This window comes from Vanellus vanellus (assembly GCF_965231255.1).
Source record: "Vanellus vanellus genome assembly, chromosome: 1".
NCBI lineage: Eukaryota > Metazoa > Chordata > Aves > Charadriiformes > Charadriidae > Vanellus > Vanellus vanellus.
In genome coordinates, this window is record NC_138905.1 from 147,295,326 (window position 1) to 147,320,692 (window position 25,367).

The 25,367-nt window shown below is 38.4% G+C and overlaps 1 protein-coding gene across 1 annotated transcript in view; it reads left to right on the top strand.

Annotated features, from left to right (window-relative positions):
* Positions 1-24,185, top strand: part of OCA2 (OCA2 melanosomal transmembrane protein) — a gene marked incomplete at both ends in the record, with an annotated part of 176,511 nt that extends 152,326 nt beyond the window's left edge. Inside the window, one exon of the mRNA XM_082489224.1 lies at positions 24,098-24,185. Coding sequence (XP_082345350.1) covers positions 24,098-24,185 — 88 coding nt within the window. The remainder of the gene's footprint in view (positions 1-24,097) is intronic.
* Positions 24,186-25,367: the final 1,182 nt, after the last annotated feature.

Consider the following 25,367-nt stretch of genomic DNA (forward strand, 5'->3'; position numbering starts at 1 on the left):
GTAAAAATGGAAGGACACTAACTTGATTTTGCATTCCCAAATGTAAAGTATATTTAGTTAACAACCTAGAGTTCTTTATCAGTCAGCTGTTTTGCATGTAGGAAATTACCCTTTTGCTATGTTTGCTTCACCTTAATATTCTCATCCCTGGGAAAATTTTGTATATATTTTAATTTTTCTGTTGTCATGCAACATGTTTTTATTTTAATTCTGCATTTATCAAATTTAGACCAGAAGATATTAAAATAAAGAGCTCATGATGCATACCTACTGCAAGTTTCAAACTCAAGGATAACTTCTGTAAGAATTATTCATTGTTGATAGACACAATCTGTATAATCCTCAAGTCTGATTATGCATAAAATAAGAACCATAAATTTTTATTGGCTAGGAGTAATTTTTGCTGCACAAGAAATGCAAGATTAGCTGTTTATGTTTGTAGCACATGGAGACACCTGTGGTCCCAGAAGAATTCTTCTGCATGAAACTTGTAATAATCTTACACCTTTTACTGTTACTTTCCTTTTTAATGGCTCTTTGCTGGGCTTTCCAAGTCCCTTGTTAAATCTCTAAAGAAGTGGTATATTATTTCAAATTTTATCAAATTTTTCTGTTACCAGAAATAAATTCCTATTGAAAATTATACAGTATTTTGAAATGAACGTATTCACATTGCTACATATGTGCTGATGCTTGTCGTAAATCACAGAATTCATAGAAGTATGATGGTTGTTAGAAGGGAACATATTTTGTCAATACAGATAAGTATTCCAATGGCAAAGCTATTAGGGATTTAATTGACATTTAACATTGGAATTATCAAAACTTCTAGTGCAAGAACAGTAAATCAAATACTGTATGGTTATTTCCCAGGCTCTTCAGGATGTAAACTTTGATCTTTCTTTACTTTTACCATTGCCAAGACTTTTTACAGATATTTCAAGATCACAAGAGTCATTCTAGGCTGTGACTACAATTAAGATTACTTTTCTTAAACCCAGGATAACTAGAAATATTTCTATAAGATTTTCAAAATTGATGAAAACAATGACTGAAGCACAAATTGGAAGAATATGAAATTAAGAACAAGTCCACTCAGCACAAGCTCTGCTGAAAGTCAAAGATAAATCTGAAATTAATCTTTTATTCTGTTCTCATGAGCTTAGTCATATAGATTGTATGACATCATTTGTCTTCATAACTTGCATTCATACTGATGCACAAAAATAAGAAAAGTTCCAGATCCCATGCTTGCCCCCTAATGTTCCTAATTTTAAGCACGGGAATAGTCCATTAAAATGAAAAAGATACAGGTGGTTTAAGTACTTTGCTAGACTGGGGCCAAAAATATAAGTTGGGAAATACATGGGATTTTAAAAATGGTTTTCCCTACATGGTGTGCTAGCCACATCGATGAAATATTTTGTTTGGTTGGTTTTGCATAAAAATTGTCTAATGATTCCTTAAGTAATATTTTAGCTTTGTGGCCTCCTCAAATAGCCTCCTAAAAGAACAGGGAAATCGTTAGTCAATTAGATGAGAATTTTTTGTTCTCATGTATTAGTCTCCTTCCATATAATTGTTGCAGCTTCTTGTGCTGACCCTTAATATAGTAAATCTTGAATTTCAATTTAGCATGTATAATTTATGATGTTTGCCTGTTCAGCCAGTTTGGTTTTTAAATTTGCTTCAGATGGGAAGGTTTCCACATACTAGTGTCTACAAAGTATGTTTTGCTCTCTAGGTGCTGTGCTATTTTGGGTTATAAAAATGGTAATATGAAATGAAAACACCTGTTCTTTCTAGAATCTCTGACAACAACCTCTATTTACTTGACCAGCTTTGAAGGAGAATGTAATGGAGACATTAATATATCAACTTTTTTTAATATTTCAATTTGGCATCTTGTTTCTTAAAACATTTTATCTAATTAAAAGCAAAGTCTGTTGGACATATTTGGAGTTCATTAGCTAAAAATAAAACAGGACTATTTTTTCTAACAAGCAATTAATACATATTTATAAAATATTTTTAACAGTATGGATCAGGATTTATCCAGAAAAATATTTATTTGTTATTTTCCATGAAGATTTGATGCAGGAAGTGTAAAGTCAAAGTGGTTAAGATTGGAACTAGCTTTCCATTTAATAGCTAAATTCTAACTTTGTTAACATATGTATGCTTACTTGAATTGGCCTAGAACATGCTACTTTATGTGAACATACAATAAATTTAGCAGCCCAGGGAAAATTTGCCAGAAAATCTTTGGTCTTCATGCAATTCAAGTGCCACATATGTATATCGCAGAAGATCAGGAAGTATGTAGTTCACAGTAAACACAAGAAAATCCCTGATATGTAGAGTTATAAAATGAAGACATCCTTGATTTTAAAGGACCCCAAATATCCAAGTTTAGAAGGACTAAAAGGGTTGTTTATTACTCTAGAGTGATGAATGGGATTGCTTTGCAAGTAAGTCTTAAGTAATAGTGGGGGGCACTCGGATGTGGTGACAGTGGGAGAGAATACACCGGTCTCGGTCTGGCTTATCTTTTAATTTCACTGCCATAAAATGTGGGTTTTTACAAAGAGACAGCCTGTGCTTTATGCATCTTTATGCAAACTCATAGTGGAAGGGGGGTATGATTTAACTACAAAAAAATAGCAAAAGTTGACATAAATACCTCCGAGTTTAAGTTTATCAGTCTATTTAAAGAATGCAAAAAGAACACAAAATCTCTTTCTCCTCGGGAGTCTTTTGGCTATGTCTAAAAAGCTCCTAACCTTACCAAATACAGATAGCAGAGCAGGATAAGATGGACACCTCTGCAGTTTCTGTTTGTTGTATTGGCTGGGCCTTCCCTGACTGCAGTGAGAACTTAGCCACCTCCCATGTAGATGTCTGCATAGTAGGCACCTGAGTTTAGGTGGCTGAATCTGGAGCTGAATCCCACAGTCCAGGAATATGTGAGGTGACTTCAGTGTAATGAAGATGTTCCTGACCTTGATCAGCTGTAGTAGTGTAATCACAATTACATGGCTAATTAAGCAGAATGCACTGAGCTCCATGATGCTTGGACTAGGCTGCTGCTGGTACCTCTACTTGCTGATGTAGTAGAGCTGGTATCTCTACTTGCTCAGCCCTGTCCACACTGTCTACATTGCTCTATGATCTTTGGTGTAACTGTGGTGACATACACCCCAAGAAAACTATTTTGCTGTAAAAAAAAATAATCCTTCCTTTAATGGCAGCCATGGCAGAATGTGGAAAACCAGCAAGCTTGTGTTTTCTTGCCAAAGGAATGATTTGACTCATTTTAGATTAGGGCATGTGTGTGAATTTGTGTATATCCAGGGATGAGCATCCTGGAGCCAAACACTGGGAAACCCAAACTGGCAGCATGTCCACACGCTGCAAGCACCTTCAGAGGCAGTGGAACAAATCCTCAGACTGGCAGGCTACCTGTTTTTTCAGGAGCCTTCAGTGCCGGAGATGGCTGAGTTTAGTATTTTAAGGCAATGCCTGTTATCACTGTCCAGTAAGCCTCAGGCTCTAAGTGTGCTGATGAATGACGGGCAGCAGGGCCCATGAGCTGCATTGGCTGAGGCGCAGAGGAGATGGAACATGGGCTCTGGATGAGGGATTTCCATTTCATTCATTGTGCTGAGGTCCATGTTATGTACCGTTGGTCTTAAATGTGTTTCTTAGATAGTTGGAAATATCAGAGGCTGAACTGGTTTTGTTTTGGTGTTGTTATTGACAAGGCTGATCCTGTCTCATTTTTAAAAAAAAACAGTGAGGGCTGTGATTGCTGAAAGTATACGTTGGTGGTCTAATATGTCTCAGTTGAAGCTAATGGACATTCTTCAGTGAGTCTGGAGGAGGGCAGAACTAGGACAGACCATGCCCTTTCAAAAAACTTAGCTGTTGCTCACGCCTCTTTAAGGGTCAGGTATTTATGGAGTCCTGCTAATAATAGTGTGGAACAAGAAAAAAATATTTTCCTTGTGGTTTAATATTTCCAGAATCTCTTGTAAATTTGTTTTATCTCTTGCTGTGAAAGAATACATTTTTTCTTAATGCAAACATTTAGACTGTGTGCTGTCACTGTAGGTACTGTCGGATTATAGACAGAGTTTATGAGATGGTTCAGTAATGTGGTGTAAGCCAGGAGGTGACACAAGAAATCTAATGCAAGAAATTGTCTTCTGGCAGATGGAGCTGTACCTTGCTGATAGGTGATTACAAGGCTGCTTATAAAACAGCAAATGGCTCTCGGGCCATTTGTATAGCTTTGGGACCAAAATGACCTGCTTAATCTAGCAGTATCTGCATCTGTTGGTTGCTGATACCACCTTTTTTTCTTTCAGTGCTTGTTTAATTTAAATGTAATTCACCGAAACATACATTACCAAATAAGATGCAGGTACATAAATTCTTGTAACAGAAGTTCAGTTCCCCAGACTGTAGGAGTTATCTATGAGCTCCTGAGGCTAGCGTAATGTATGGGAACTAAATTGCTCTTGATTGCCAGGATTATGAACTGAGACAGTCAAAGCAAAATCTTTCTGCAGAGCAGAATATTTCATTGTTCTTTTGATATCGACCCAGTGGAGACCGCTGCATTTCTCCTGGGAAGTGTTTCTTTTGGCTTCCTTTAGAAACACATTGTGCTTCTGATTTATGCTGTGCCAGTACAAAGTAGGGTTATTGTGCAGGCAGTTTCATGTGCGTGTCCTCAGCCCAGAGCTGCCTACTCCACCCGGGCTTGTTGTGCCGGTTCCTGCAGCTGCTCTTACCACAGAGCCGCATTCTTGCCAAGGCCCAGCACAGTGAAAAGGTGAAGAGCTGCAGAAAGGGCTGTTCGACAACATGGTACCTGTCCAGCCAACCTGTAATCTGAGTATAAGATTGTTTAATAGTAATGAATACAAAGAGTAGGGTTCACCTCACCTAATTTAGGCTACTGAAGTGAGGTGTTCAACCCGCCCTCTACTTCCTGCGCCGTCAATATGAACAGAGGATTGTCATAGATGTCATATTGTATCTGCATGTATGTTAGCTTAGCACTAAAATATCAGTAATGGTATCAGCTGGGAAGGTTGGAGAAGAAAACACAGCTCCTTAGAATTGTAATTTATTTAGCCCAGTTATATAGTAAAAGATAATACACTACAAATGATTATAGAGATGTGGCAGCAAAACTTCATGAACTGCAAACAGAAAAACAGATGTCTTTCTCTACCAAAGGTGAGGAAGGACCTGCTGCAAATAAGTAGTGGCATTGATCAGATGTGGGGGATCCCATTTGGAGTAATTTTCTTTCTGCGTTTCATTTACTGTCATTCATATTGGAGCTGTAGCTCTTCTTATGCTTGCTTCTTACCTCCTTTGCACTTTAACCATACATACGGTGCTTTACATACACTGAATACATTTTCTTTGCTCTCTTTATTACGCCCTAAAACCAGTTCTGCCTGGCCCTGAAGGTGGCTTCCCTTCAGACAGGAATAATTGACCTTTTGTGATTTGTATTTACGTGTGTGGGACCTTCGTTGTTATCCTGCACTTGCAATCTTGGGGCACCTTGCTATGTGTTTTGGGGGGATGACAAGGACAAGATTTGTAGAAAGAAGTAATCTCTTAGACATACTAGGTATGACTGGAAAAAATCTGCAAGTCTGAAGATATAGGCACCTCAGTGCTCATATAAGTAAGTGCCTGTCTCTTTCTGATAGCTGCACACATCGATGCCTAAATCTGAGTGCCTCAGTTTCCGACGTCCCGTGGTAGGTGACGTTAGTCCAACTGACAGTGAAACACAAAGAAATGTAGTACTGAGACTGCAGTGAAGATGACGGCGCAGTGCCAGTTGTGCCAGGGCAAAATGGAATGGAGGAATGCTGAGAAGGTGACCTTACAGGCAGTTGTAGGGGACCCCTACCTGGGAAGCATTATGGGACTAAGGTACTAATATGAAATGTGACAAATGGTGATGAGGGCTGACACCAGGATGCAGGTGGAAACATTGCACTGTGAATAAGTGGATAATTAATGAGGTGCTACTCTATGAAAGTTGACAAAGCTTTTGCTTTCTTCAAAAGAGATACTAGAGGGATGCAAAGAGAGTCCTGCAATGATCCAACTTTTGGAGCTGGAGAATAAACCTTGATATTTCTCGAGGCCAGAGAAAAGGACATTGAGAAACTGAGGTGAGAGAGCCCTAGGTTAGCATTTTACTTACGTGAATAGGCAGGAACGAACAATTACGCAGAGCTAATCTGCAAGAGGTTTACATGTAGGTTGGATATGAAGATCTTAACAGGGATGTGAATCCAAACTGTCTAAAACGATGTGTGAGGGTAAGGAGTAAAATGTGATGAAGAAAGGAAATAAAGGGAATGATTTGCAGGGGTAAAAAAGAGAACTGTGCTGGCTGGCATGGAGACTAAACTGATAGCTGGACATCCGTAAAGACCTGGCACAGTAGTGCACTGAGCTTTGATTTGAAGAGAGTGAGGTTAGCTTAATTGGAGGGGAGGAAATTGGTGAATTGTCAGCACAGGGAACATTGCTGGATTGCATGGAATCTATGGTGAAACTACCCGTAGGTGGGAGGCAGGGGAAGAGGGAGAAGAGGATTAAGGACAGCATCTCTTCAGCAAGAGAGCACAGTGACACACATATGAAGAGAGGTCAGCGAAGAGCTGGAAGATGAAGCAGCCTCCAAAGTCAAGAATAGTACAGGCAGCTGTGTCAAAACCAGTGACTTTGCTGGGAGGATGAGGAAGAAACATTGCTTCTAGTTTTACTTAAGAAGTCATGGAGTGCACTTTAGTGAGAATGACTTTGTTGGCAATAAAATTAGATGCTCTGGTATGATAAAGTATTTTTAAAGTTTCTGTCCCTGCCTGAAGAAAAAAAAAAGAAATAGGTTGAGGGCCAAGCTGAGGCCTGAAATGAAATCTGCACTTGACTCTAGCAGTTTACGTTACAGCTTAGTCAAGGAAAATCCTATTTTTTGATACATATTTATACACTAACATGGAGGAGAACTACATGACCTGTGCTACGGTGTAGAGCTGACCCCACCAGATGCTGTGTATATTGCACAAGATTTTTGCTCTTTACAAGGAGAAATAGGCAGCAGGTAGTGTATAACTTTTTTGTTGCCACTGAAGGGCTTTTTGTCTTACAGGGTAAACTAATTTCATTTCTGTGCCATAAATGCATGTACCTGCATGCCAAGGAAAAGAAGCTTTATGTCTGCTACACTGACATTCAAAAAGCCATTGGTTAAATCTGCCATCGTTTCATACGTTTACATGGACTTTGATGTTCTGTCATTGTACCAGTCAGACTGCAGAATAAGTATCTCCTCACTTAAATGGTTACTAAGATTATCCCATGTTTTGAATATTGTACAGAAAATCTAGTGAGTATATTCTTCTGACAGAACGTATATTTAGTCAGTGTATATTCTGAAGTGCTAGCAATTAGGTTGTCAATGCATAGAAGAATTTGAAATACTAAATATGTGCTGTAGCGTATTATTAAATAAATTACTTCAGTGACACTTGTGCAAGTTGTTTATTTCCATTGTAGCTACCAGAGCATGGTATATTTGGTGCAAACTAATGATGTAGTTACATTTGGAAAAAAACCTCAAATACATTTTTCATGTTTAGTAATTTCAGCCAAGGCATACAAGCAGTTCTCTTGTTCTTTGTATTTTGGCAGATATTATTCTTCATCAGAAGAATAATTTGACTTTTCAGTTACGTGGTACACTGCTAGAATATTAATTTTTGGCTTTGTGAGATTTCTGAACAGTATTCAGACTATGTAACTGTTCAGAATACAGACCACATGCAGCAGTATTATCACTTTGAGCAATAATGATAAATTATTCCCTCCTTCAGCAATGTTTTTGTGTTCGGTAGGTATAAGTCTGAGTAGTAAACTGGTTAAAATGCTCCTTTTATTTGGACTTTTTCAGAGGTAATTTATTAGGTCATATAGCTGTTTTAAAATATATGGGTGAATGGAACTTCACTTTTCTATTTCTTATTAAGTTCCAGATACATACTGTGGGAGTGTCCACAGCAGCATACCAGTTAAGATTGCCTTGAAATTTACAACTGAATTGTGATAATAACTTTTCTTTTTTAACTTAATAACTGAATTTTAGTTTTTATGTTTAACTTAAAAATTCCTTAGGGATTACATGGAAATTCAAATAAAAATTTATGCTAATTCATGCTGACTTTTAACTTCATATTTCTTTCTGTTCCCTGTTACCTTCCCATGCCTACAAGCATTCTGATAATAAGATGGAGACTATAACTATATAATATAAGCCCATGCAAAGCTAGATCCCTTTCTCTAATCATTCCTGAGTTACATCAAAGTAAGATTTTGGCACATCTCAAGATCAGTTATTTGCTTGTAACAAGTACATTTCAGAAAAAAGAATGCTTTTGAAAAGCTTTTTGTTCCTCTCTTTCCATCAAAGCCTAACTTTTCATCTGGTTTCCTGTGCAATCATACTACTGTGAATGTGTCTCTGTGTTTCCCTCCTAATAACTTCTGAATGTGCTTGTTGACTTCAAATACTTTTGACAGGGGAGAGGATGGTGGGGAAAGGGGGCTTGATTTCTCAAATATAATTAAAATCCCTGAAATTTCATCAACGTTGGTGGTTGGGAAGAAGAAAAGAAACTCTATTAGTATTCCCACTGAGGGAAAGTGCAATCTGAGCCCACACTTCTTTACACATTGAAAAAAATCCATGCAGGCAAGTGTCATTATAAGTTACGGAATAAAGCTTCAGCTGGAGCTTTCTACTTAGACAGAAAGCCAATCAAACTTAAGACACAAGTTGGCAGGAAATAAGGCTTCATTATTTTCCAGTGTTCGTAGAGCTTTTTGTCAGTAAAGGAAAGATTCACCTCACCTCGCTTTTCTGTTCTACAGTTTTGGCATCTTTAGTTCCACACCTCAGCTCTTGTAGTCAATGGATAAAAGTAACTTTTAGAAGGTAATTCATTTCATTCTAACGCAAACAACTGATAGAAGTCGAACAAATTCTGTCTTAGAAAGGCCAGTAGCTCAGATGTAGACTTGTACAGGTGTGTCCCACAGCATATATTCTTTTCTCACATATACACGAATTGACTTTGTAAGGATCGCTGCTGTGAAACAGACAGGAGAGGGTGTGGAGTGGTCTTTACTAGAGATAGCACCAAAAGGCAAAACAAAAATAATTGAGGAATGGCAGGCAGCAAAGCAGAGGTGGCACTCAGCTTTAGGGAGATGCAGGGAGGGATGATTAACATGGAAGGACTATGGCCAAGAGCTTCTATATAAAGAAACTGATGCCATAGCAATGATGATTTGGCTAGAGTTTTTTTATCCATCTGCTTATTGTTATTTAGAGTTAAACATACATTGATCATTTGTGCCTTTGGATTTTGAAGAAACAAGTAGCTGGTCAGTCACCCTTACTGCTCCCTGAAATGAGAGCACAGTGCTATGAGTCCAGGTGTGACTCATGATTTTGAGACTGGACTGAAAATCTCCTTTCTTACTTCAGTCTGGATGACACTCCCTAGCTGAAGAACCAAATCTGTAAATCCTCTTGAGGGTCCTGGCTGGTTAGTGCCACCACGGGCCTTTCTGACTACTGGAAGATCAAGTATTTTAAGGGAAGGTGTGAGGCCACCAATGCCTCACAGTAAGGGGCAGAGAGTATGAGGTGTATGCCCAGGAACAACAGGGTTTGAGTTTGGGTGGAAGATAGACCTGTTCTGACAGACTGTGTGTCTTGCACTGGGGATAAGTGAGGTGGTGGCAGAAGGGAGGAAGGGGAGTTTGAGAAGGGAACAAGTTCAACCAAGTAGAGAGGATTTTAAGTAGAGAAGAATCAGTGAAGTGCTTGCTCGTTTCCATGCTTTTTGTAATTTGACTTGGAGACATAAAAACCCAAACTCCTGTAACTCAGTTTTTGGGTTTTTTTCCACCTGGGAGTTGATATAAAATTCACATACAGTCGTTTGTTCTGAGCAAGACTTATTTGAACTCTCACATGTGTAATGTCATGTATGCTGGTATAAATAGTGTTTGTTATCCAAAAAAATCCTACTTTTTGCAACTTCGTATAGTTCATACATCAAGTGCCAAGTTTCCAGTTAATTATAACATGCTCAACTTGATTAGACAGTCACTATAGTTGCTGAACAAGAGTCTTATTCAAAGACTATTGAAATTAGAAAGTGGTTTTCTAATTGAATACACTACTTTAGCAATTACCAGAATTAGTCAGAAAGTGCTGGATTGAGAATATTTGCTTGGAGAAATTCTGTATCTCTAAACATTGTTTTGAAAAACAATGTGCAAGAGATCCAAACACAAAGGTAACTTAAATGGCAGGAGGAGGCATGAAGTCTGGGAAACTCAAAGAATGGCGTCACTATGAAGCTTATACACATTTGCCATATGAACCCTGACTAATAAGTCTTCTTAAGAAAGTACATCAATTTTCCTCAGCTTGAGCTTGCTTTCTCCCATGCTTCATGTTTGCTTGCCAAAGCATCATACAGACATTTGGAATTATACCAGAGTCATAGTTTTACATGGCGTTTCATTTTGTCAAATAATTTGATATTTTTAATAAAAGTATCAAGGTGATTTTCCCTCTGTTATTAAATAACGTGTCAAACAGACTATCCTAGTGTCTCCCAACATGATAAGAAGAAAGAAGGATTTCATGTTTATGTTATTTTCACTATAATGCATTTGAAATTAGAACTGCTCAAAGGAAGTTTGATAGTTTAGTTTTCATGGAATAGTAAATAAGTTTTTATTGTCTTGTGTAAACTAGATATTTCTCGCACAAAAGATGGGGTAGTATTTACTGTATTCTTTGCTTTTTTATTGCTTGAACTTAGCAATGAGTTTGGATAACTTTTAGAAATTATCTTCCTGGTTTTATTTACACATTATAATTAACGCAACATTGCATTAATTTAAACAGCACTAAGAAACCACTTGAATAATAACTTCCTGGTCAACACTTGCAGTTGTTCAGCTTCAGTGAGGGTTACTTAAATTGGGGTACTCTAAATTCTTACGTTTATATTTAGCAAGTCAATAGGCTAAAATGGTAATGGTTAGGTAATGATATTAGTTTTAAACTGATAGTGACTAAGAGCTGCTTTCTTGGGGAAAGGTGTGATACCTAGTCCTGAAAAACAGATAAGGATTTGCAGATTTTTGGTTTGGGTGGTTTTTTTTTTTTTTGGGTTTGGGATCAATTTTATTCTTCTTGCCTTGAAAAAATCTAATAAGAAAAAGGAAAGAATTTATCCTAGGAAAGTTTGAAAAGAATTCTGTTTTGTTTTGCGTTTTCCATTTTTGCCTTTGTAGTACTGTGTAACACATATTACTAAATATTGTTAAATAATTTTATAAATATTTGTGGTTTTTTTTTTCTCCTGAGTTCATTTGTTATTAAGCCTTTTTTTTCACTACTTGCTGATAATGAAGGCTGAACAAAAATTGCTAGAGGCTTAAAATTAAGTGGCATCCATACATGTAATTTGTTTTCCTAGTACTATGGAAATCATCTAAAGAACAGACTTTCTAAATGCAAACATTTCTAAAACGCCCCTAAATTATTCCAAACAGTCAATAAATACACGTAGTCCATCTCTACCTCTGTAAGGATTTTAATGCCAAGCTATTGCTTAAGAATTTGTTTCATAATGCTACAGTTGAAATGCATCAGAATGCACGGCTGTACCTTCTGTTTCTGAGGCAGGAAATATAAATTCTGTTTACCTTAGCTGAAAGGGCCAAATTCAGAGAAATAAACTAAAATGGAAAATGTCTTAAACATACTTGAAACAACGATCCTGATATTTTAGAAAGATAATACTGTCCTTTTGTAGTGGGACTTAGGGATGGTTCAGAATCACTTGATGACACTTAAACCAACTATTTGATTGTCCAAGCTGTCCAAAAGAAAATAAAACAACCAAAACAATAAAGGAGGAAGACCGAGGTGCAGGTAGCCTTGGTGTAAATGGTTAGCCCAGAACATCTGGTCTCCTACCTAACTCACTTGCTGGGGAAATTCCATGGCAATCCTGTGTCATGTTATGAGCCAAGTGTAGGCCCGTGAAGCAATGCCCAGGTGGGTCGCTGCTGCACAATTGCATTCCTGGAGCAGCAATCCGGCTCTTAACACTACAGAGATGGAGACGGGAGGAAGAAGTTAGTGAAGCAACCAGCTTAGTTTTCACCCACTTGTTGAAAAGATGAAGATAGTAAAATGCCTTTATAATTTAAAAAAACCCTAATAATTTTATTCCTATTTTTGCCTCATTTCATTTACTCTGTAATCTTTATTCCCAATGCAGGCCTGAGTGACAATCATGATGGTGGGGGTAAAATGACAACATTGGGACTAATACGGTCTTTCTCAAAAAAACTCCTGAAAATTTAGTGCGTTTTTAGGAGTTGAGATCTGGTCTTTCTCGAGCTCTGACCTTTCAATTTGAAGCACCTTAAGGGTTATCTGCCATCTGTAACAATTAGACAGTGAACTCCAATTGATGCTTCTGGTTGACTTGCAACACCTGTGAACTGGTCGTGTAGCTAGCCCTTGTTCAAACATCCTGCTAGTGGTACCTAACTGCCTCTCTATACTAAACTTTTTCTATCTTTTCCATTTGTTAGATCTCCTGTTTCATATAATAAGAAACGTTATACAGCACATGAATGGGAGTCTTAAAGCAGGGAGAATGAGGAGAGGGGAACAGGCTGGGACATATTCTTTCTAATGTAGCATCTGGCTTTTTAGCAAGGTCCAGGGCTTTTAGAATAGTTGAGAGTGCTCTGTTGAAACTATTAAAGAATTGACTGATTAATCTCTACCATAAAATGTCATTTTCCTTTTATCTTGTGCTTTAATCGAAATAAAAGAGCACACTGGGGGAAAAAAAAAAGAAAGTAAGAGAAGTGCCCCATTTGTGAGGGTTGGGATTAAGGACATTCACGGAAATAACATTCAGGCAACTTCCAATCCTGAATCCTCACCGAGTAAAAGCAAGATAATACAGAGGAAGTAAAAGTTATTTAATTTGAAACGTTTTGGAACTAAAATGAGTCACAGTTAATTTCTGCCATATCCATTATCTTCGGTTTGTTTAGATAATGTAGAAAAATAATGTAGTCTAAAATTTTTTTGTAGATACAGTTTGTTTCAAAAATAGACAAAACACTTCATTTTATGAGAAATTTCTATAGCAGAGAGGTTTGAGCTATAAAAAGGTATTTTAACAAAAATGTGGCTCAACCTCAACTTTGCTTTTAGCAAAGCAAAAAGTATATAATTATCAAAAATGAGCTTACAATGTTAAATATTTTGTAAAATACAGAAACTATAAACATTGCAAAACCTACTTCAGCAGTCCTAAAACATTCATTTTTTCACAGTAAATCTCACTAGTTTTGTATAATTCTATCTCGTTAGCAGAATATTTTTATCAGAACTGTTCAAACAATTCATGAGAACAATTCACTACCAGGAATACTGAGGTTTGTACTCACAATCAGTATGTGAGTATCTTTAAGTAGTGTCAAAGACATACTTCATTGATTTTCTCTTCTAATCCATGATGATTTTAATCTTCTTAAGCTCAGACTCACAACTACACCTCATTACACAGACATGTGGGAGAGGCATAAGTATGGCTTTCCTGAGGACCTGAATCAATTTCATATATTTTCATTTCGTAGATTTTAGAATGTCGTGAAGCTTTCATAACAAAACCAGAAGCAAAACATTGAGGACTAAACTTGTTTTGGGTTCTGCCTGGAGGATGTGGAGCGCAAATATATTGATAATATACAACAATAGATCCAAGAGTGCCATGAGGTAGTGATAAACTCAAAAATCACTAGCAAATCATCTCGAATCTTTATGCCACACTTTATCATGGCATGTCCTACTTCAGTAGGCAGGAAGGGAACTTGCCTGTCTATATAGAACATATTCCCCTAATAATGAATGGAAAGTCTACCCTGCTTCTAGGATTTTCATATTAGAGCAACAAATAATGGATTATTAGGGACTATTTGGGGACTCAAATAGTCTTGGCAATAAAGAAAAATTAATTTTGTCATTAATGGTCCAGAAACTCATGTGAGTTGAAACTATTTAAACTAAATTTACCAGTAGAATTTGCTAGAAGGTCTGCAAGTTTATCTGAGCTCTGGTAAATGTAGTGGTAAACAATTTGTCTATCTGCACATTGGTACTAACAATAAACACCCTGTTTGCAATGCTTTGGTCTCTCTGGAGCACAAATGTTAGAAACAAAATCAAATGATTTACATTGCAAAACCAAGAAAAGTCACCTGACTAAAGACAGAGCTAAAATTCAGCCTGTCACATATTCTTTTTTGGCAACATAGAGCATATAAGATGACTTGTTTTCAAATAGTCATAACAACACTGCATGGAAAAGAATGGAGTTATTGCTTTGATGATAAACTTCTATAGTTTTGACAGCTCACTTTGAAGCTTTAACATTGTATACTGTATACTTCTTGGGAGTATCTGTTGATGGAGAAGAGACATAATATATTCTTGTAAATGGGCTATACAGAGCAGAGCTTCCTCTGCTCTCCATTTTCCTGGCTCTCACCTTGGCTGAAGGTTGGCTGGTGCAAGCGTCCTCGGGAAAAGGATGTTCCCCCACACGTTCAAACATGGTTGGTTTGCTCTAGACACTGGTGGTCAGGTAGAAAGCAAGTGATGTTAACTTGGGGCAATCTTGTGAGTTGCTTTGGGTAATTGTATCATTCATGTCAAGAGCAACTACATTTTTACTGGAAGCTGCAACTTACCTGTTGGAGACTCTGATAGGTGTTTCATGGCCGTAGGGCAGATAGATGGAGAAAACCCAAAACTTCTATGGTTAAAGCAAAGGTGGGTACACAGGGGAATTACACTGTCTTATCATCGTATTGGCTTTCCTGCCTTTGGATATCTTCCAGAAGAGATTACAGATGAGATATCTGGGGTCACTTGATTTGTGTGTTTGAGTCGTGATCCAGTAAAACACTTAAATGTGTTTTCTAAGTTAGGATACAGTTATTCCCATGCTTAAAATAGTGATTTAAGTTCAAGATATTTTTCAGGCCATTGGCTTGTGCATGTCTCTCTCTATAGTGATATCCCACTGAGGGATATAGAGCAAGGTAATGTGGATTTGAGTGTGCTGAATAAACTTAGTAAAACGCATCCCAACATGCGCAAAGGTCTGAATCTAGCTTCTTTTACATCCAGTGACAGCAACGAGCTTGAATAAAGTAATTCCCTTTCTCGTTTAAATGTGGGGTATTTATGTTGGCCATAGGGCCCTTAAGGCTAAATGTGGAAAGTTACTGTTATTTTCCCCCCTTTTCACCTAGATACAAGGTTTTGAACACCTTGTGCACATTGCCTAATTATTAATACCAATTTGTTCATTCAAAGAGATATTAGAATTAAAAGGATAGTTGGAAAAATAACTTCCACAAATTTATCAGTGGTTTATTGTTCTTCCCCAGTAAAGCGTCACCGTTAGTTCTATGTTTTCAGGTTTGTTTCTGCACTTGAGCTCTGTTCTTTCCTGGCTGTCTGCAGGATTTCACCATTTCCTGTTGGAGGTGTATGTTTAGTTCTAAAAAAAATGGTTAGGTGCTGTTATCTAATAACTAGCGTCTTGCTGATCTTTTAAATAATGAGTTACAGTATTTTTTTACTAAAATCAATCTGGTTTTCAATTTTTTTTTTCATGGTGTTTCATACAAGTTACTAGCTTACCATGTATGAATAGGTTTTACATAGTTATCAGAGCCACTTGTTCTGATAGTCCTGTACTTCATCTTAGTTGTACCACAGAGACCTAGACAGATACTGCAACATATATTCCATCAATAGGCATTTGAGTCTGCCAGGCAGAGCTGGCAGAACAACTATTCTCTGGCAATGAAAGTTTGCACAATTTTCTTTAGATAATCAGAATTTTGGAAGGCAAAGGAAAGGCCCATTCCTCATTCCACACATAAAAATGTCGAGGTTACAGCAAACGCCTTTAGAATGATGTTCTAGACTGTGGGAGGCAAAACTAACACCTTTACATTTTCTCACTCAGAATCCGATTTTCCCTACCTCAGGTTCCCTCCTGGCAGCGACTCTATGGGAAATCTTGGCATAGACTCAAAACAGATAGAATATAATGGGAAATTATTATAATTTTAGCAATCAGAAGGAAATAGGATTATAGGTTTTGTTCTGTGATTTAAATTACACAGTAACTCCTGTGTATGGTAACTAGTAGGTAACCACACTGTAATTTTTATGTAATTCCAGACGATATAAAATTCACAGCAATTTAATGTTGAATTAATGATCACTTGCAGTTTTAGCCACCTGCTTTCCAAGCTACAACAGGTGTCTGGATTTGAAGGGATCATGGACATGTGATAAACATTTTGAATCTGTTTTCTTTAAGCTGTTAGTAAAGTCCATACTTTCCTTTCAGGTAAACTGGATCAGTATGTCAAAGACTTGGTATGATGTAAAGGTTGACAGAGCCAAAATGACAGGAGACTTGTAGGGCAATCTGCATAGAAAGAAAGGGAGAGAAGAAATACGATGACAGGAAAGTGACCAAAAGGAAAATCCTAGTGGCTTTGAGAATAAGGCAAGCAACAAATTAAAAAACTTTCCTTTTCCTTTTGGTTTCCATTCCTTCCCAAAGCCAAAGAAAAAAGGTAGAGAATTAATCAATAGAGCTAATAAAAATGGAGATTTTTTTTCTCCAAGGAATTCTGAGGTTTTCTTTTTATAACAATTAGGATGAAAATTCAAAATAAACTTTTGAGAAATTCTCTCCATAGGACAATTTGGCAGCAAATAATCATAATGAAATTGCGCTATATATATGTGAGCATGTTAGTACAAATAATTTATCTATTGTTTTGGATAAATCTAAAAAAATATGGAGAACTTCAGAAATGACAACATTCACAAGCAAGTTTTACATTTGTAAAGGTAATTTTTTCCTCTGCACTTTTTCCTCACAAAAAGGATTTCACTCTGCTATGTAATCCTGGCTGAGCTAAGGAAAAAGAACTTGCTCACAAAGCTGTGCTGCATGAGACTATAACTTATGTAGACCTATATAGCTTTTGTTAACTAGTTGAGTTCTGTTCTTCACCAACGTGAAATTGTCCTATTTTCCATTAAAAAAGACATCCTTCTAGAGTTCAGTTCATGAGGGTTATGATATATTCTTTTCATTAAGATCCATGAATATTGTGGTTATACCCTTTCGTTGAAAAGAAATATAAATCAGTTACTTTGCAAATCAAATTATGAAACTTCATTAAAAGATGCAGCTTTCCTTTCATTCATAAACAACCTTATGTATCTTCTAATTATACCTACACCTGAGTCTTTTTTTGAGGCTGCTTTCATAGGCATTGAGGTGTTCTTTTAAAATTAAGCTTGTGATTATCAAACTTTCAGAGCAAAGCATTGCATACGATGATAGACTGTCCAAGAATGAGAAGGATTACCTGTTATCTGTCAGTTGTTAAATATTTTCCAATGACTCGCCAAACTTCAGGTGTACAGATAATGCTTTCTTATTGAATAACAGAGGAACAAGTGTTGAATAACAGAGGAACAAGTATGTGGGTGAGAATCACAGAATTGTTGAGGCTGGAAGGGACCACCTAGAGCCTGTTGCCCAGAACTGCATCTGAATGGCTTTTGAATATTTTCAAGGATGGAGTCTCCACAATCTCCCTGGGCAACCTGTTGCAGTATTTGGTCACCCCCACAGTGAAAAAGTTTTTCCAGATGCTCAGAGGGAACCTCCTGTGTTTCAGTTTGTGCCTGTGGCCTCTGGTCTTGTTACTGGACTCCACTGAGAAGGGCCTGGCTCTGTCTTTACACCGTACTTTCAGGCATTTATACACATTGATGAGTTTCCCTTGAGCCTTCTTTTCTCAAGGCTGAACAGTTCTGGCTCTCTCTGCTGTTCCTCAAGTGAGAGATCTTCTTTGTGGCCCTTCATTGGACTCTCTCCGGTATGTCCATATCTATCTTGTACTGGGGAGCCCAACACTGGAATCCAGTACTCCTCACCAGAGCTGAGTAGAGGGGAAGGATCACCTCCCTTGACCAGCTGGCAATACTTTACCTAATGCAGCTCCGGATACCATTAGCCGCCTTTGCTGCAAGAGCACATTGGGGGCTTATGTTCAACTTGGTATCCACTAGGACCCTCAGGCCCTTTTCTGGAAAGCTGAGGTTCTATCTTCTGAAGAACTTGCAGCATGAAACAGATACAAAGAGACAAAAGCAAAATCTTAAGTCTGATGCAAGCCCCACTGGTCAAGTTTAAATTGTACATTAAAATGCAAATACGAGTGGGAGTAGAAGTTAGCTTTAAGTCTTTTTTTAACTGTTACTCCTGGCTACCACCAGGCTTCTTTCGCTGCCAGTGGTTTGGTCTTGGAATATTTCTGCTGTTCCTTTTCCACTGAGAAACCACTGAAGGTTCCCCATTTCCTTGGAAGCATGGTTCTTCCACAGATCCCCTCAAGGATGCACAGGCTGTGTAAGTTATGAGCTGTCAATGAAGACAGTGGCTGTAGGTGTGACTTTTATGGGTGAGAACGATTTGTATGTCCTGTCCCAAATCAGTCAGAACAGGGCACTGGACCTAGGTTGTGTACATGCTGTGTCCTGCTGGCTCTTGAAGCATCACAAAATCGAGCTGCAAGGTACTGTAGGAGATCAGTTTGCCCAGGAAAATGTAATTCAGATGCCAAAGGCTTTGCTATTATTGTTTAGCAAATGATATTGGTTAAGTGTATAACCTAAAAAAACTATAATATTCACATCCATAGATACTCATTAAAACCAGGATTTATTCCCAACATAATCATACACCAGTTTCCTTTTCTTCTAAGTAAATACAGAGCCAGAAATCTTGCAGCAAGGTAGGGACAGAAATAACTAGGTCATTACCAGTGAAAAGCTTCATTTTCCTTGCCGGTTTTGTGCCCCTGTTTGACTTCTAATACACACTTCACACTTACCTTCACAGAGTTTCATCTTGTTCATTTCAAATTCTCATTTTAATTTGTTAAGAACATGCTGAAATCTGTTCTCCATAGAGTGTGTCATCTCTCTGGTGCCAGAGTGATTTGCAAGCTTTTCACTACTGGATCGCTGAAGTTATTAATAAGTAAAACTTTGTCCAAGACAAATCCCCGGGGCTCTCACTTGAAGTGCTCTCACTATCTCACACTGAGCTAACATCTGCTTGTTGTGTATATTTAAACTGGGCAATTTCATTTAGATGTAAGCTTCTAGCAAGAAGAGAAGGAAGGAAGAGTGGGGTGAATGCTAGATCCTGTCATCCATCCGTTCCTTGCATCTGACCCCCTCTCTGCAGTGGTGAAAACTCCCTGAGCCGGCTGTGGACAGTTGGGATGAACCTCTTGTGCCATGCAGGGCGTGTGTATCTGCCCATCTGCAGAGTGTGAGGGGGAAGAAAAGGCTGCCCGCCACAGGATACATCTGCCCTGTTCCTTTAGCTTGTGTACAAAAGTGTCACATCAGATGCTGTTACAAGATTGGCTAAAAATGTATTTTTATGCCTAAGATGCTAATTAGTGTTTCTTACTAATCTGAAGTTTTAGTGCAAGACAGGTTTTTATAACTTCCAAACTCTGCTGATCCTTTTTCCCGGGCAGGAACAACTTGGGCTACCAAGATGATTAGGGGACTGGAACACCTCTCTTGTGAAGAAAGACTGAGGCAATTGGGTCTCTTTAGTTTGGAAAAAAGACGGGGGGGGGGGACCTCATCCATGCTTATAAATACTTAAAGGGTGGGTGCCAGGAGGATGGGGCCAGGCTCTTTTCAGTGGTGTCCAATGATAGGACAAGAGGTAACGGGCACAAACTTGAGTATAGGAAGTTCCACCTAAACATGAGGAGGAACTTCTTTACGGTGAGGGTGGCAGAGCACTGGAACAGGCTGCCCAGGGAGGTGGTGGAGTCTCCATCCCTGGAGACATTCAAAACCTGCCTGGATGCGTTCCTGTGCAACCCGCTCTAAGGTGGCCCTGCTCTGGCAGGGGGGTTGGACTAGGTGATCTCCAGAGGTCCCTTCCAACCCTATGATTCTATGATTCTATGAACTGAATGGCAAGCTGCTTTTTCACCCCAAGGAGTATGCTAAAAATGAGAGTTGCTGAAAGTAATTTTTATGTTATTTAAAATGCATTCTTAGATTTAATACAGCTGAAGAAAATGTAGATACCTAAACATATTATGCTGTATGTGTCCTGGGACAGAAGCTGTATTTTCCTTTGGAGGAGTGCGTGTGTGGTGTAATAGCAACAATAGGGCACTGAACCAACTCAGGTAATCGATTAACACTGCAGTAACTAATACTTACTGACTGAGCTTTATCTCTTCTCTCTCTCTGGTACACAAACTCGACATTGAATTTGATCCAATTACATTAGTGCTCAGGCCAGTGGGCCTGAAATTCAGGCCTCAAGTTGAGGGGTAATTGTCCATGCAATAAGAATAACGGCTTTGCAGTAGTGCCCTATGCAGGCATCCACGCTAAACGAAATGAGGTTCCTCCCCAGATAGGCTGTGTCTGGCTCCAGCTACACATTAGACTGGCACTGTGGGAGTGGGGGATATGATTACAGTTCCTGCATGTTTGTATGCGGCCGTGTATAATTCATCCATTTTCTTGCACGGACCTCCTCTAAGCTGGAACTATCTTTTCTCTTCTCTTTTGAATCGTCGAGCAGCCACTGAATCTTTGGGGATCCTTCCCTCCCCTTGCCAGTCTTCACAAAGGCGTTGTACTGCCATTCACCGCTGAGCTGCTGCGTGTTCTCTGGGCCAGTTTGTTAGGTTGCATTAATACAGATTAAGACCTGTGCTGCCCCCGCTCCTCCCAGTACCAGGTCATTGTTTGCTAACTGCGAGGTCAATAAAATTCTGTTTTCTGTCAAACAACACCTGATTTTCTTATGAGAGTTCTAGTAATCCTGCTATTTTATTCCTACAGCCATTGCTGGTTTTGCTTTTTTGTCCTATCTGGACACTTTTATCTAAGTGAGATTAGGGAGGGTCAGAGATCAGATTTGCTAAGAGGAGGAAAGAAAGGGTCTGAGAAACAATTGACTAGCCATCAAATGATTTAATTTTTTTTGCTCTTTGCTAAAATAATTCCAAGAGATGCCTTAGTTCTGCTGTTTTACAGTATTATCAGCTTGATCATAGTTTAGTGAATAAATAATGAGTAATTCAAAAACAAGGATGTGACCAGTAAGTCTGGAAAAGAAATAACACTTATATGCAGTATATTTATGCATGTTCATATGAACAAAAAAAGAAAAATAAATCTTCCAAATGCATTTCAGACTTGTCAGGAAATATTTGAAAGCTGTGAAAATCTTATGACCCTTCCTAACAATTCTTTATTATACTTTTCACCACTTGGACACACTCAGCCCTTCTCTCTCTCTCCTCCTCTCCCTTTCTCTTTTCTCAATTCCAAATATCAGCCTGACATTAAAGCCTTTGAAGCCAGAATAGCAATAATAATGCTTTTTTACCAGAACAGCAGAAGAGACCAGCGCACTAGGTCCTAAATCCCAGGGAGATGGTGGAGAAAGCCTCTGGAGCCAGGAATGGGAACTGTCCTGCTGGGGCAGATCTCGCAGGCAACATTTGGTCATGGGCACAGGGACACGCCAGCTTTTTCAGGGGGATATCAAGGAGATAGAAAGAAGATGATCTATCATCCTGACAGTCTTGCCCTTTGTACATTTCCAGCCTTGCAAGGGTTTCCTTTTGTTCTTGGTTTGCCTCTATTTCTACCAGTATGTGAGATGGGCTCACTTCAATAATGGGTCAAAAGCAGCTACGAAACAGGCGTTATGGACAAGCTTGTTCACTAAATAATTCCAACATTTTCTTTTGAGTGTTTGGGTTTTATCTTTTTTCCTAATTACTCTGCAAATTTTATAGGTCAGGGCTGATTATTTTTGTGTTGGCAGTGACCCTCATTCATGGTAAAATTCTCTTGTCTGTAACTTGAACCAGTGGCTGTTAAAGGTGAAAGCACCTCTGATCTGCTGGTCACATCTATGCCTCCTTCAGCCAGCTTTTCAGCAAAACAGCAATGAAAGAAACATGACTCATGAGGATTTCAAGGTTTAGAGCAATGTCGCAGCTGCAGGTTGAAAGAGCAGACAGCAGTGAGCCATTAAGAAGCTTAATTTTAATTTTATGCAAGTGGTTTCATATCCTGAGGAGGTGAGAGGCAGACCCAAGAGGTCCCTTCTAGCTGTAGCTTCTTAAAGAAAGGAGCTCTTCATCCACCCAAGCTCAGAGAATGGTGTCCTCCTGTCATCTACTAAATGGACTCTTCATTAGTGCTCTGATCAGCAGTAGCAGAGGGGAACAGGCTTGAGCAACCTTCCTGAGGGCTCCTAACAGGCGAGGCAAAAAGGCACAACTAATATACCCACATGCAATAAGCAGGTCTAACTTCAAGGAAAAGAATAAATGAATGCTGTACTTAGAGAACATTGCCATGCTTTGATGAGGTTTGCGGAAATTCTTGGCTGAAGTTGACAAAAGAAAATATGTAAGGAGGGTCGTTTGTGACATGATCATTTCTCTTCACAGTTCTTGTGATTTTAGCAACGTAAAAGAAATGAGTGTGATCACAGCAGTGGTTCTTCACAGTCCTTCAGTATCATACAATAATGCTTTTAAGTTTCAGAAAACTCCTTTCTTTTCACACATATGGAAGACCTACAAATCTAGCAGAGTAGGACTCGGCCAACTCCACAACATCTTTTCCAGTTGTCTCTCTCTTCTGCCTGTGTTTGTCAGTCTAAAGATATAAAATCTGGGTGTTGTCTGAAAAGCTTAATCTGTGGTGAAAAGCAAATAGCTGTTTTGACAGAACAGCAAAGTTTTAGCACTTTTACAGTCATTTGGTGTTTATTTTCAAAGGTCCATTGATATTCAAGTGTATTAATTTATTTCCAAGGGCTGGAGCACCTCTCCTATAAGAAGAGGCTGAGAGAGTTGGGGTTGTTCAGCCTGGAGAAGAGAAGGCTCTGGGGAGATCTTATTGCAGCCTTCCAGTTCCTAACGAGGACCTACAGAAGAACTGGGGAAGAACTTTTACTAGGGCATGTAGTGATAGGACGAGGGGGAATGGCTTCAAACTGGAAGAGGGTAGATTTAGATGAGATATTAGGAAGAAATTTTTCACTCTGAGGGTGTTGAGGCACTGGAACAGGTTGCCCAGAGAAGTTGTGGAAGCTCCATCCCTGGAGTTGTTTAAGGTCAGGCTGGATGTGGCCTTGGGCAATCTGGTCTAGTGGGAGGTGTCCCTGCCTATGGCAGGGGGGTTGGAACTTGATTATCTTCCAGGTCCCTTCCACCCTAAACCATTCTATGATTCCATGATTAAACCTGGTGAGAGGTACAGGAAAGGAATTCTAGCTGTATGTGACTACAGACCAACAAGGAAATGACTCAATGAGTTTCAGGCATAGACTAAGTTATAAAGTGCCGTACCAGGGTTACACACCTCATCGGAAGTGATACACACTAGATGATACATTCTAATGCAGCACAGTTTGTAAGAATGGTTATTTTACCCGTTTAATTGTACATGGTCTAGAGGGAAAAAACCAACAAAACAATAAGATTTGCCAGATTCTGAGACAGAGCAAATTGGAAGAGGCACCCTGAAACCAATGAAATTATGCTAATTTTGACCATTTATGTCTTAAATAGGCTGGAAGTAGAAATGTAAGCTTGAATATTAGACTCCTAGACATTGTCATACTCTCAGTACGTCCATACTTTTGGCCCTGCTATAAACATATTCAAGGTCTTTTCATAAATTGCTTGGAGAACAAAGTATTGTACCTTTATTGATCTTTCCTTTATTTTATTGTTTCAGGTTAGGTTTCCCCATGATGATTGTATCCTGTACCATTGGGATGTGCTATCTTCTTGTTGCTCATGTTGTACTAGGTTGGAACTCATAGTAATTTATACTTTCAAGACTCAAAGAAGCTTTCTCTTTCATTTAATTTATATATCAGAACACTAAGAACACGTATAAAAGGAAAAAGATGTGTAAAGCCCTAATGTACGGTATCAATCAAAATGATTTTCACCATCAGCATCAGGTTTGGTCATTCTTAACCTTCTGTTTTGTGAACAATTTGCAGAACTAGACAATCAAAATTTAAAAAATCCATATATGTAATTATGAATACAATTATTCTACAGATGAAAAGTCACCACCAGAAGGGAATATGTTGTGCCTGAAAGTTTGTATTGACACAATCTGAGAATAGTCACAGATGAAAAACTCATTCACAATAGCAGATGCTGAGTAATTTCTTTTTAGGGCTTCATTTGTCTTTGTCAATGTATTCAGCTATTTGTATTAAAGCAACTAATATTCAAGTTTTAATAATAGACAGTTAAGCAGAAAGTCTGTACACTATGAAGGATGTATCATTACCTATGTTTAAAAATAAACACATCTCCTGAAAGTGCGCTATGGAAGGAATTATTATTTTGGAACTGGGATTGCATTCTATGGCATCATTTTTTTTTGTTTTGTTTTAAAGCTCCTAATCAGCATTAAGACCTTTTTTTCTTAAAATAAACTAATGCCCCTTTTCTTACCAAAGTATGGATGTAAAATGTGATAAAGCACCGGACATCTTCCATTTAATTATTAATTCACTTCTGTGATGGAGTACTCTAAATCTTTTAATAGGTTAATACACTATATGGAAGAATGAGATCATACTTTGGCTTTGATTTCTTTCTCTCTCATAATAATGTATTAAACCACATATATTGTTTTGTATAATTGGCTGCCAGAACAGGTCAAACTTCTCATTATGAATATTAAGTCCTGTGAGGCATTCAAGGTCTCAGTCCCCATCTTCCAATACCTTTGTAGGATTGGTCTGAATTACTAGTGGGTCTGTTTCACCTTGAGCCAGAGAAATTGGCAACCTGGGGAATACAACCCAAGTGAACAAGGCTGAATTACAGGGAGCCAGTAGAGATGATCAAACATGGCTTTTCCTTGTGCTTAATCCTTGAGATAACCTGGTGAGTGAGAGAGAAGCAGTATCTCTCCCACAGAGGATGTGAGGTTAATCATACATCCCATTTTACTCATATGCAGGTCGCATGCCTCACCT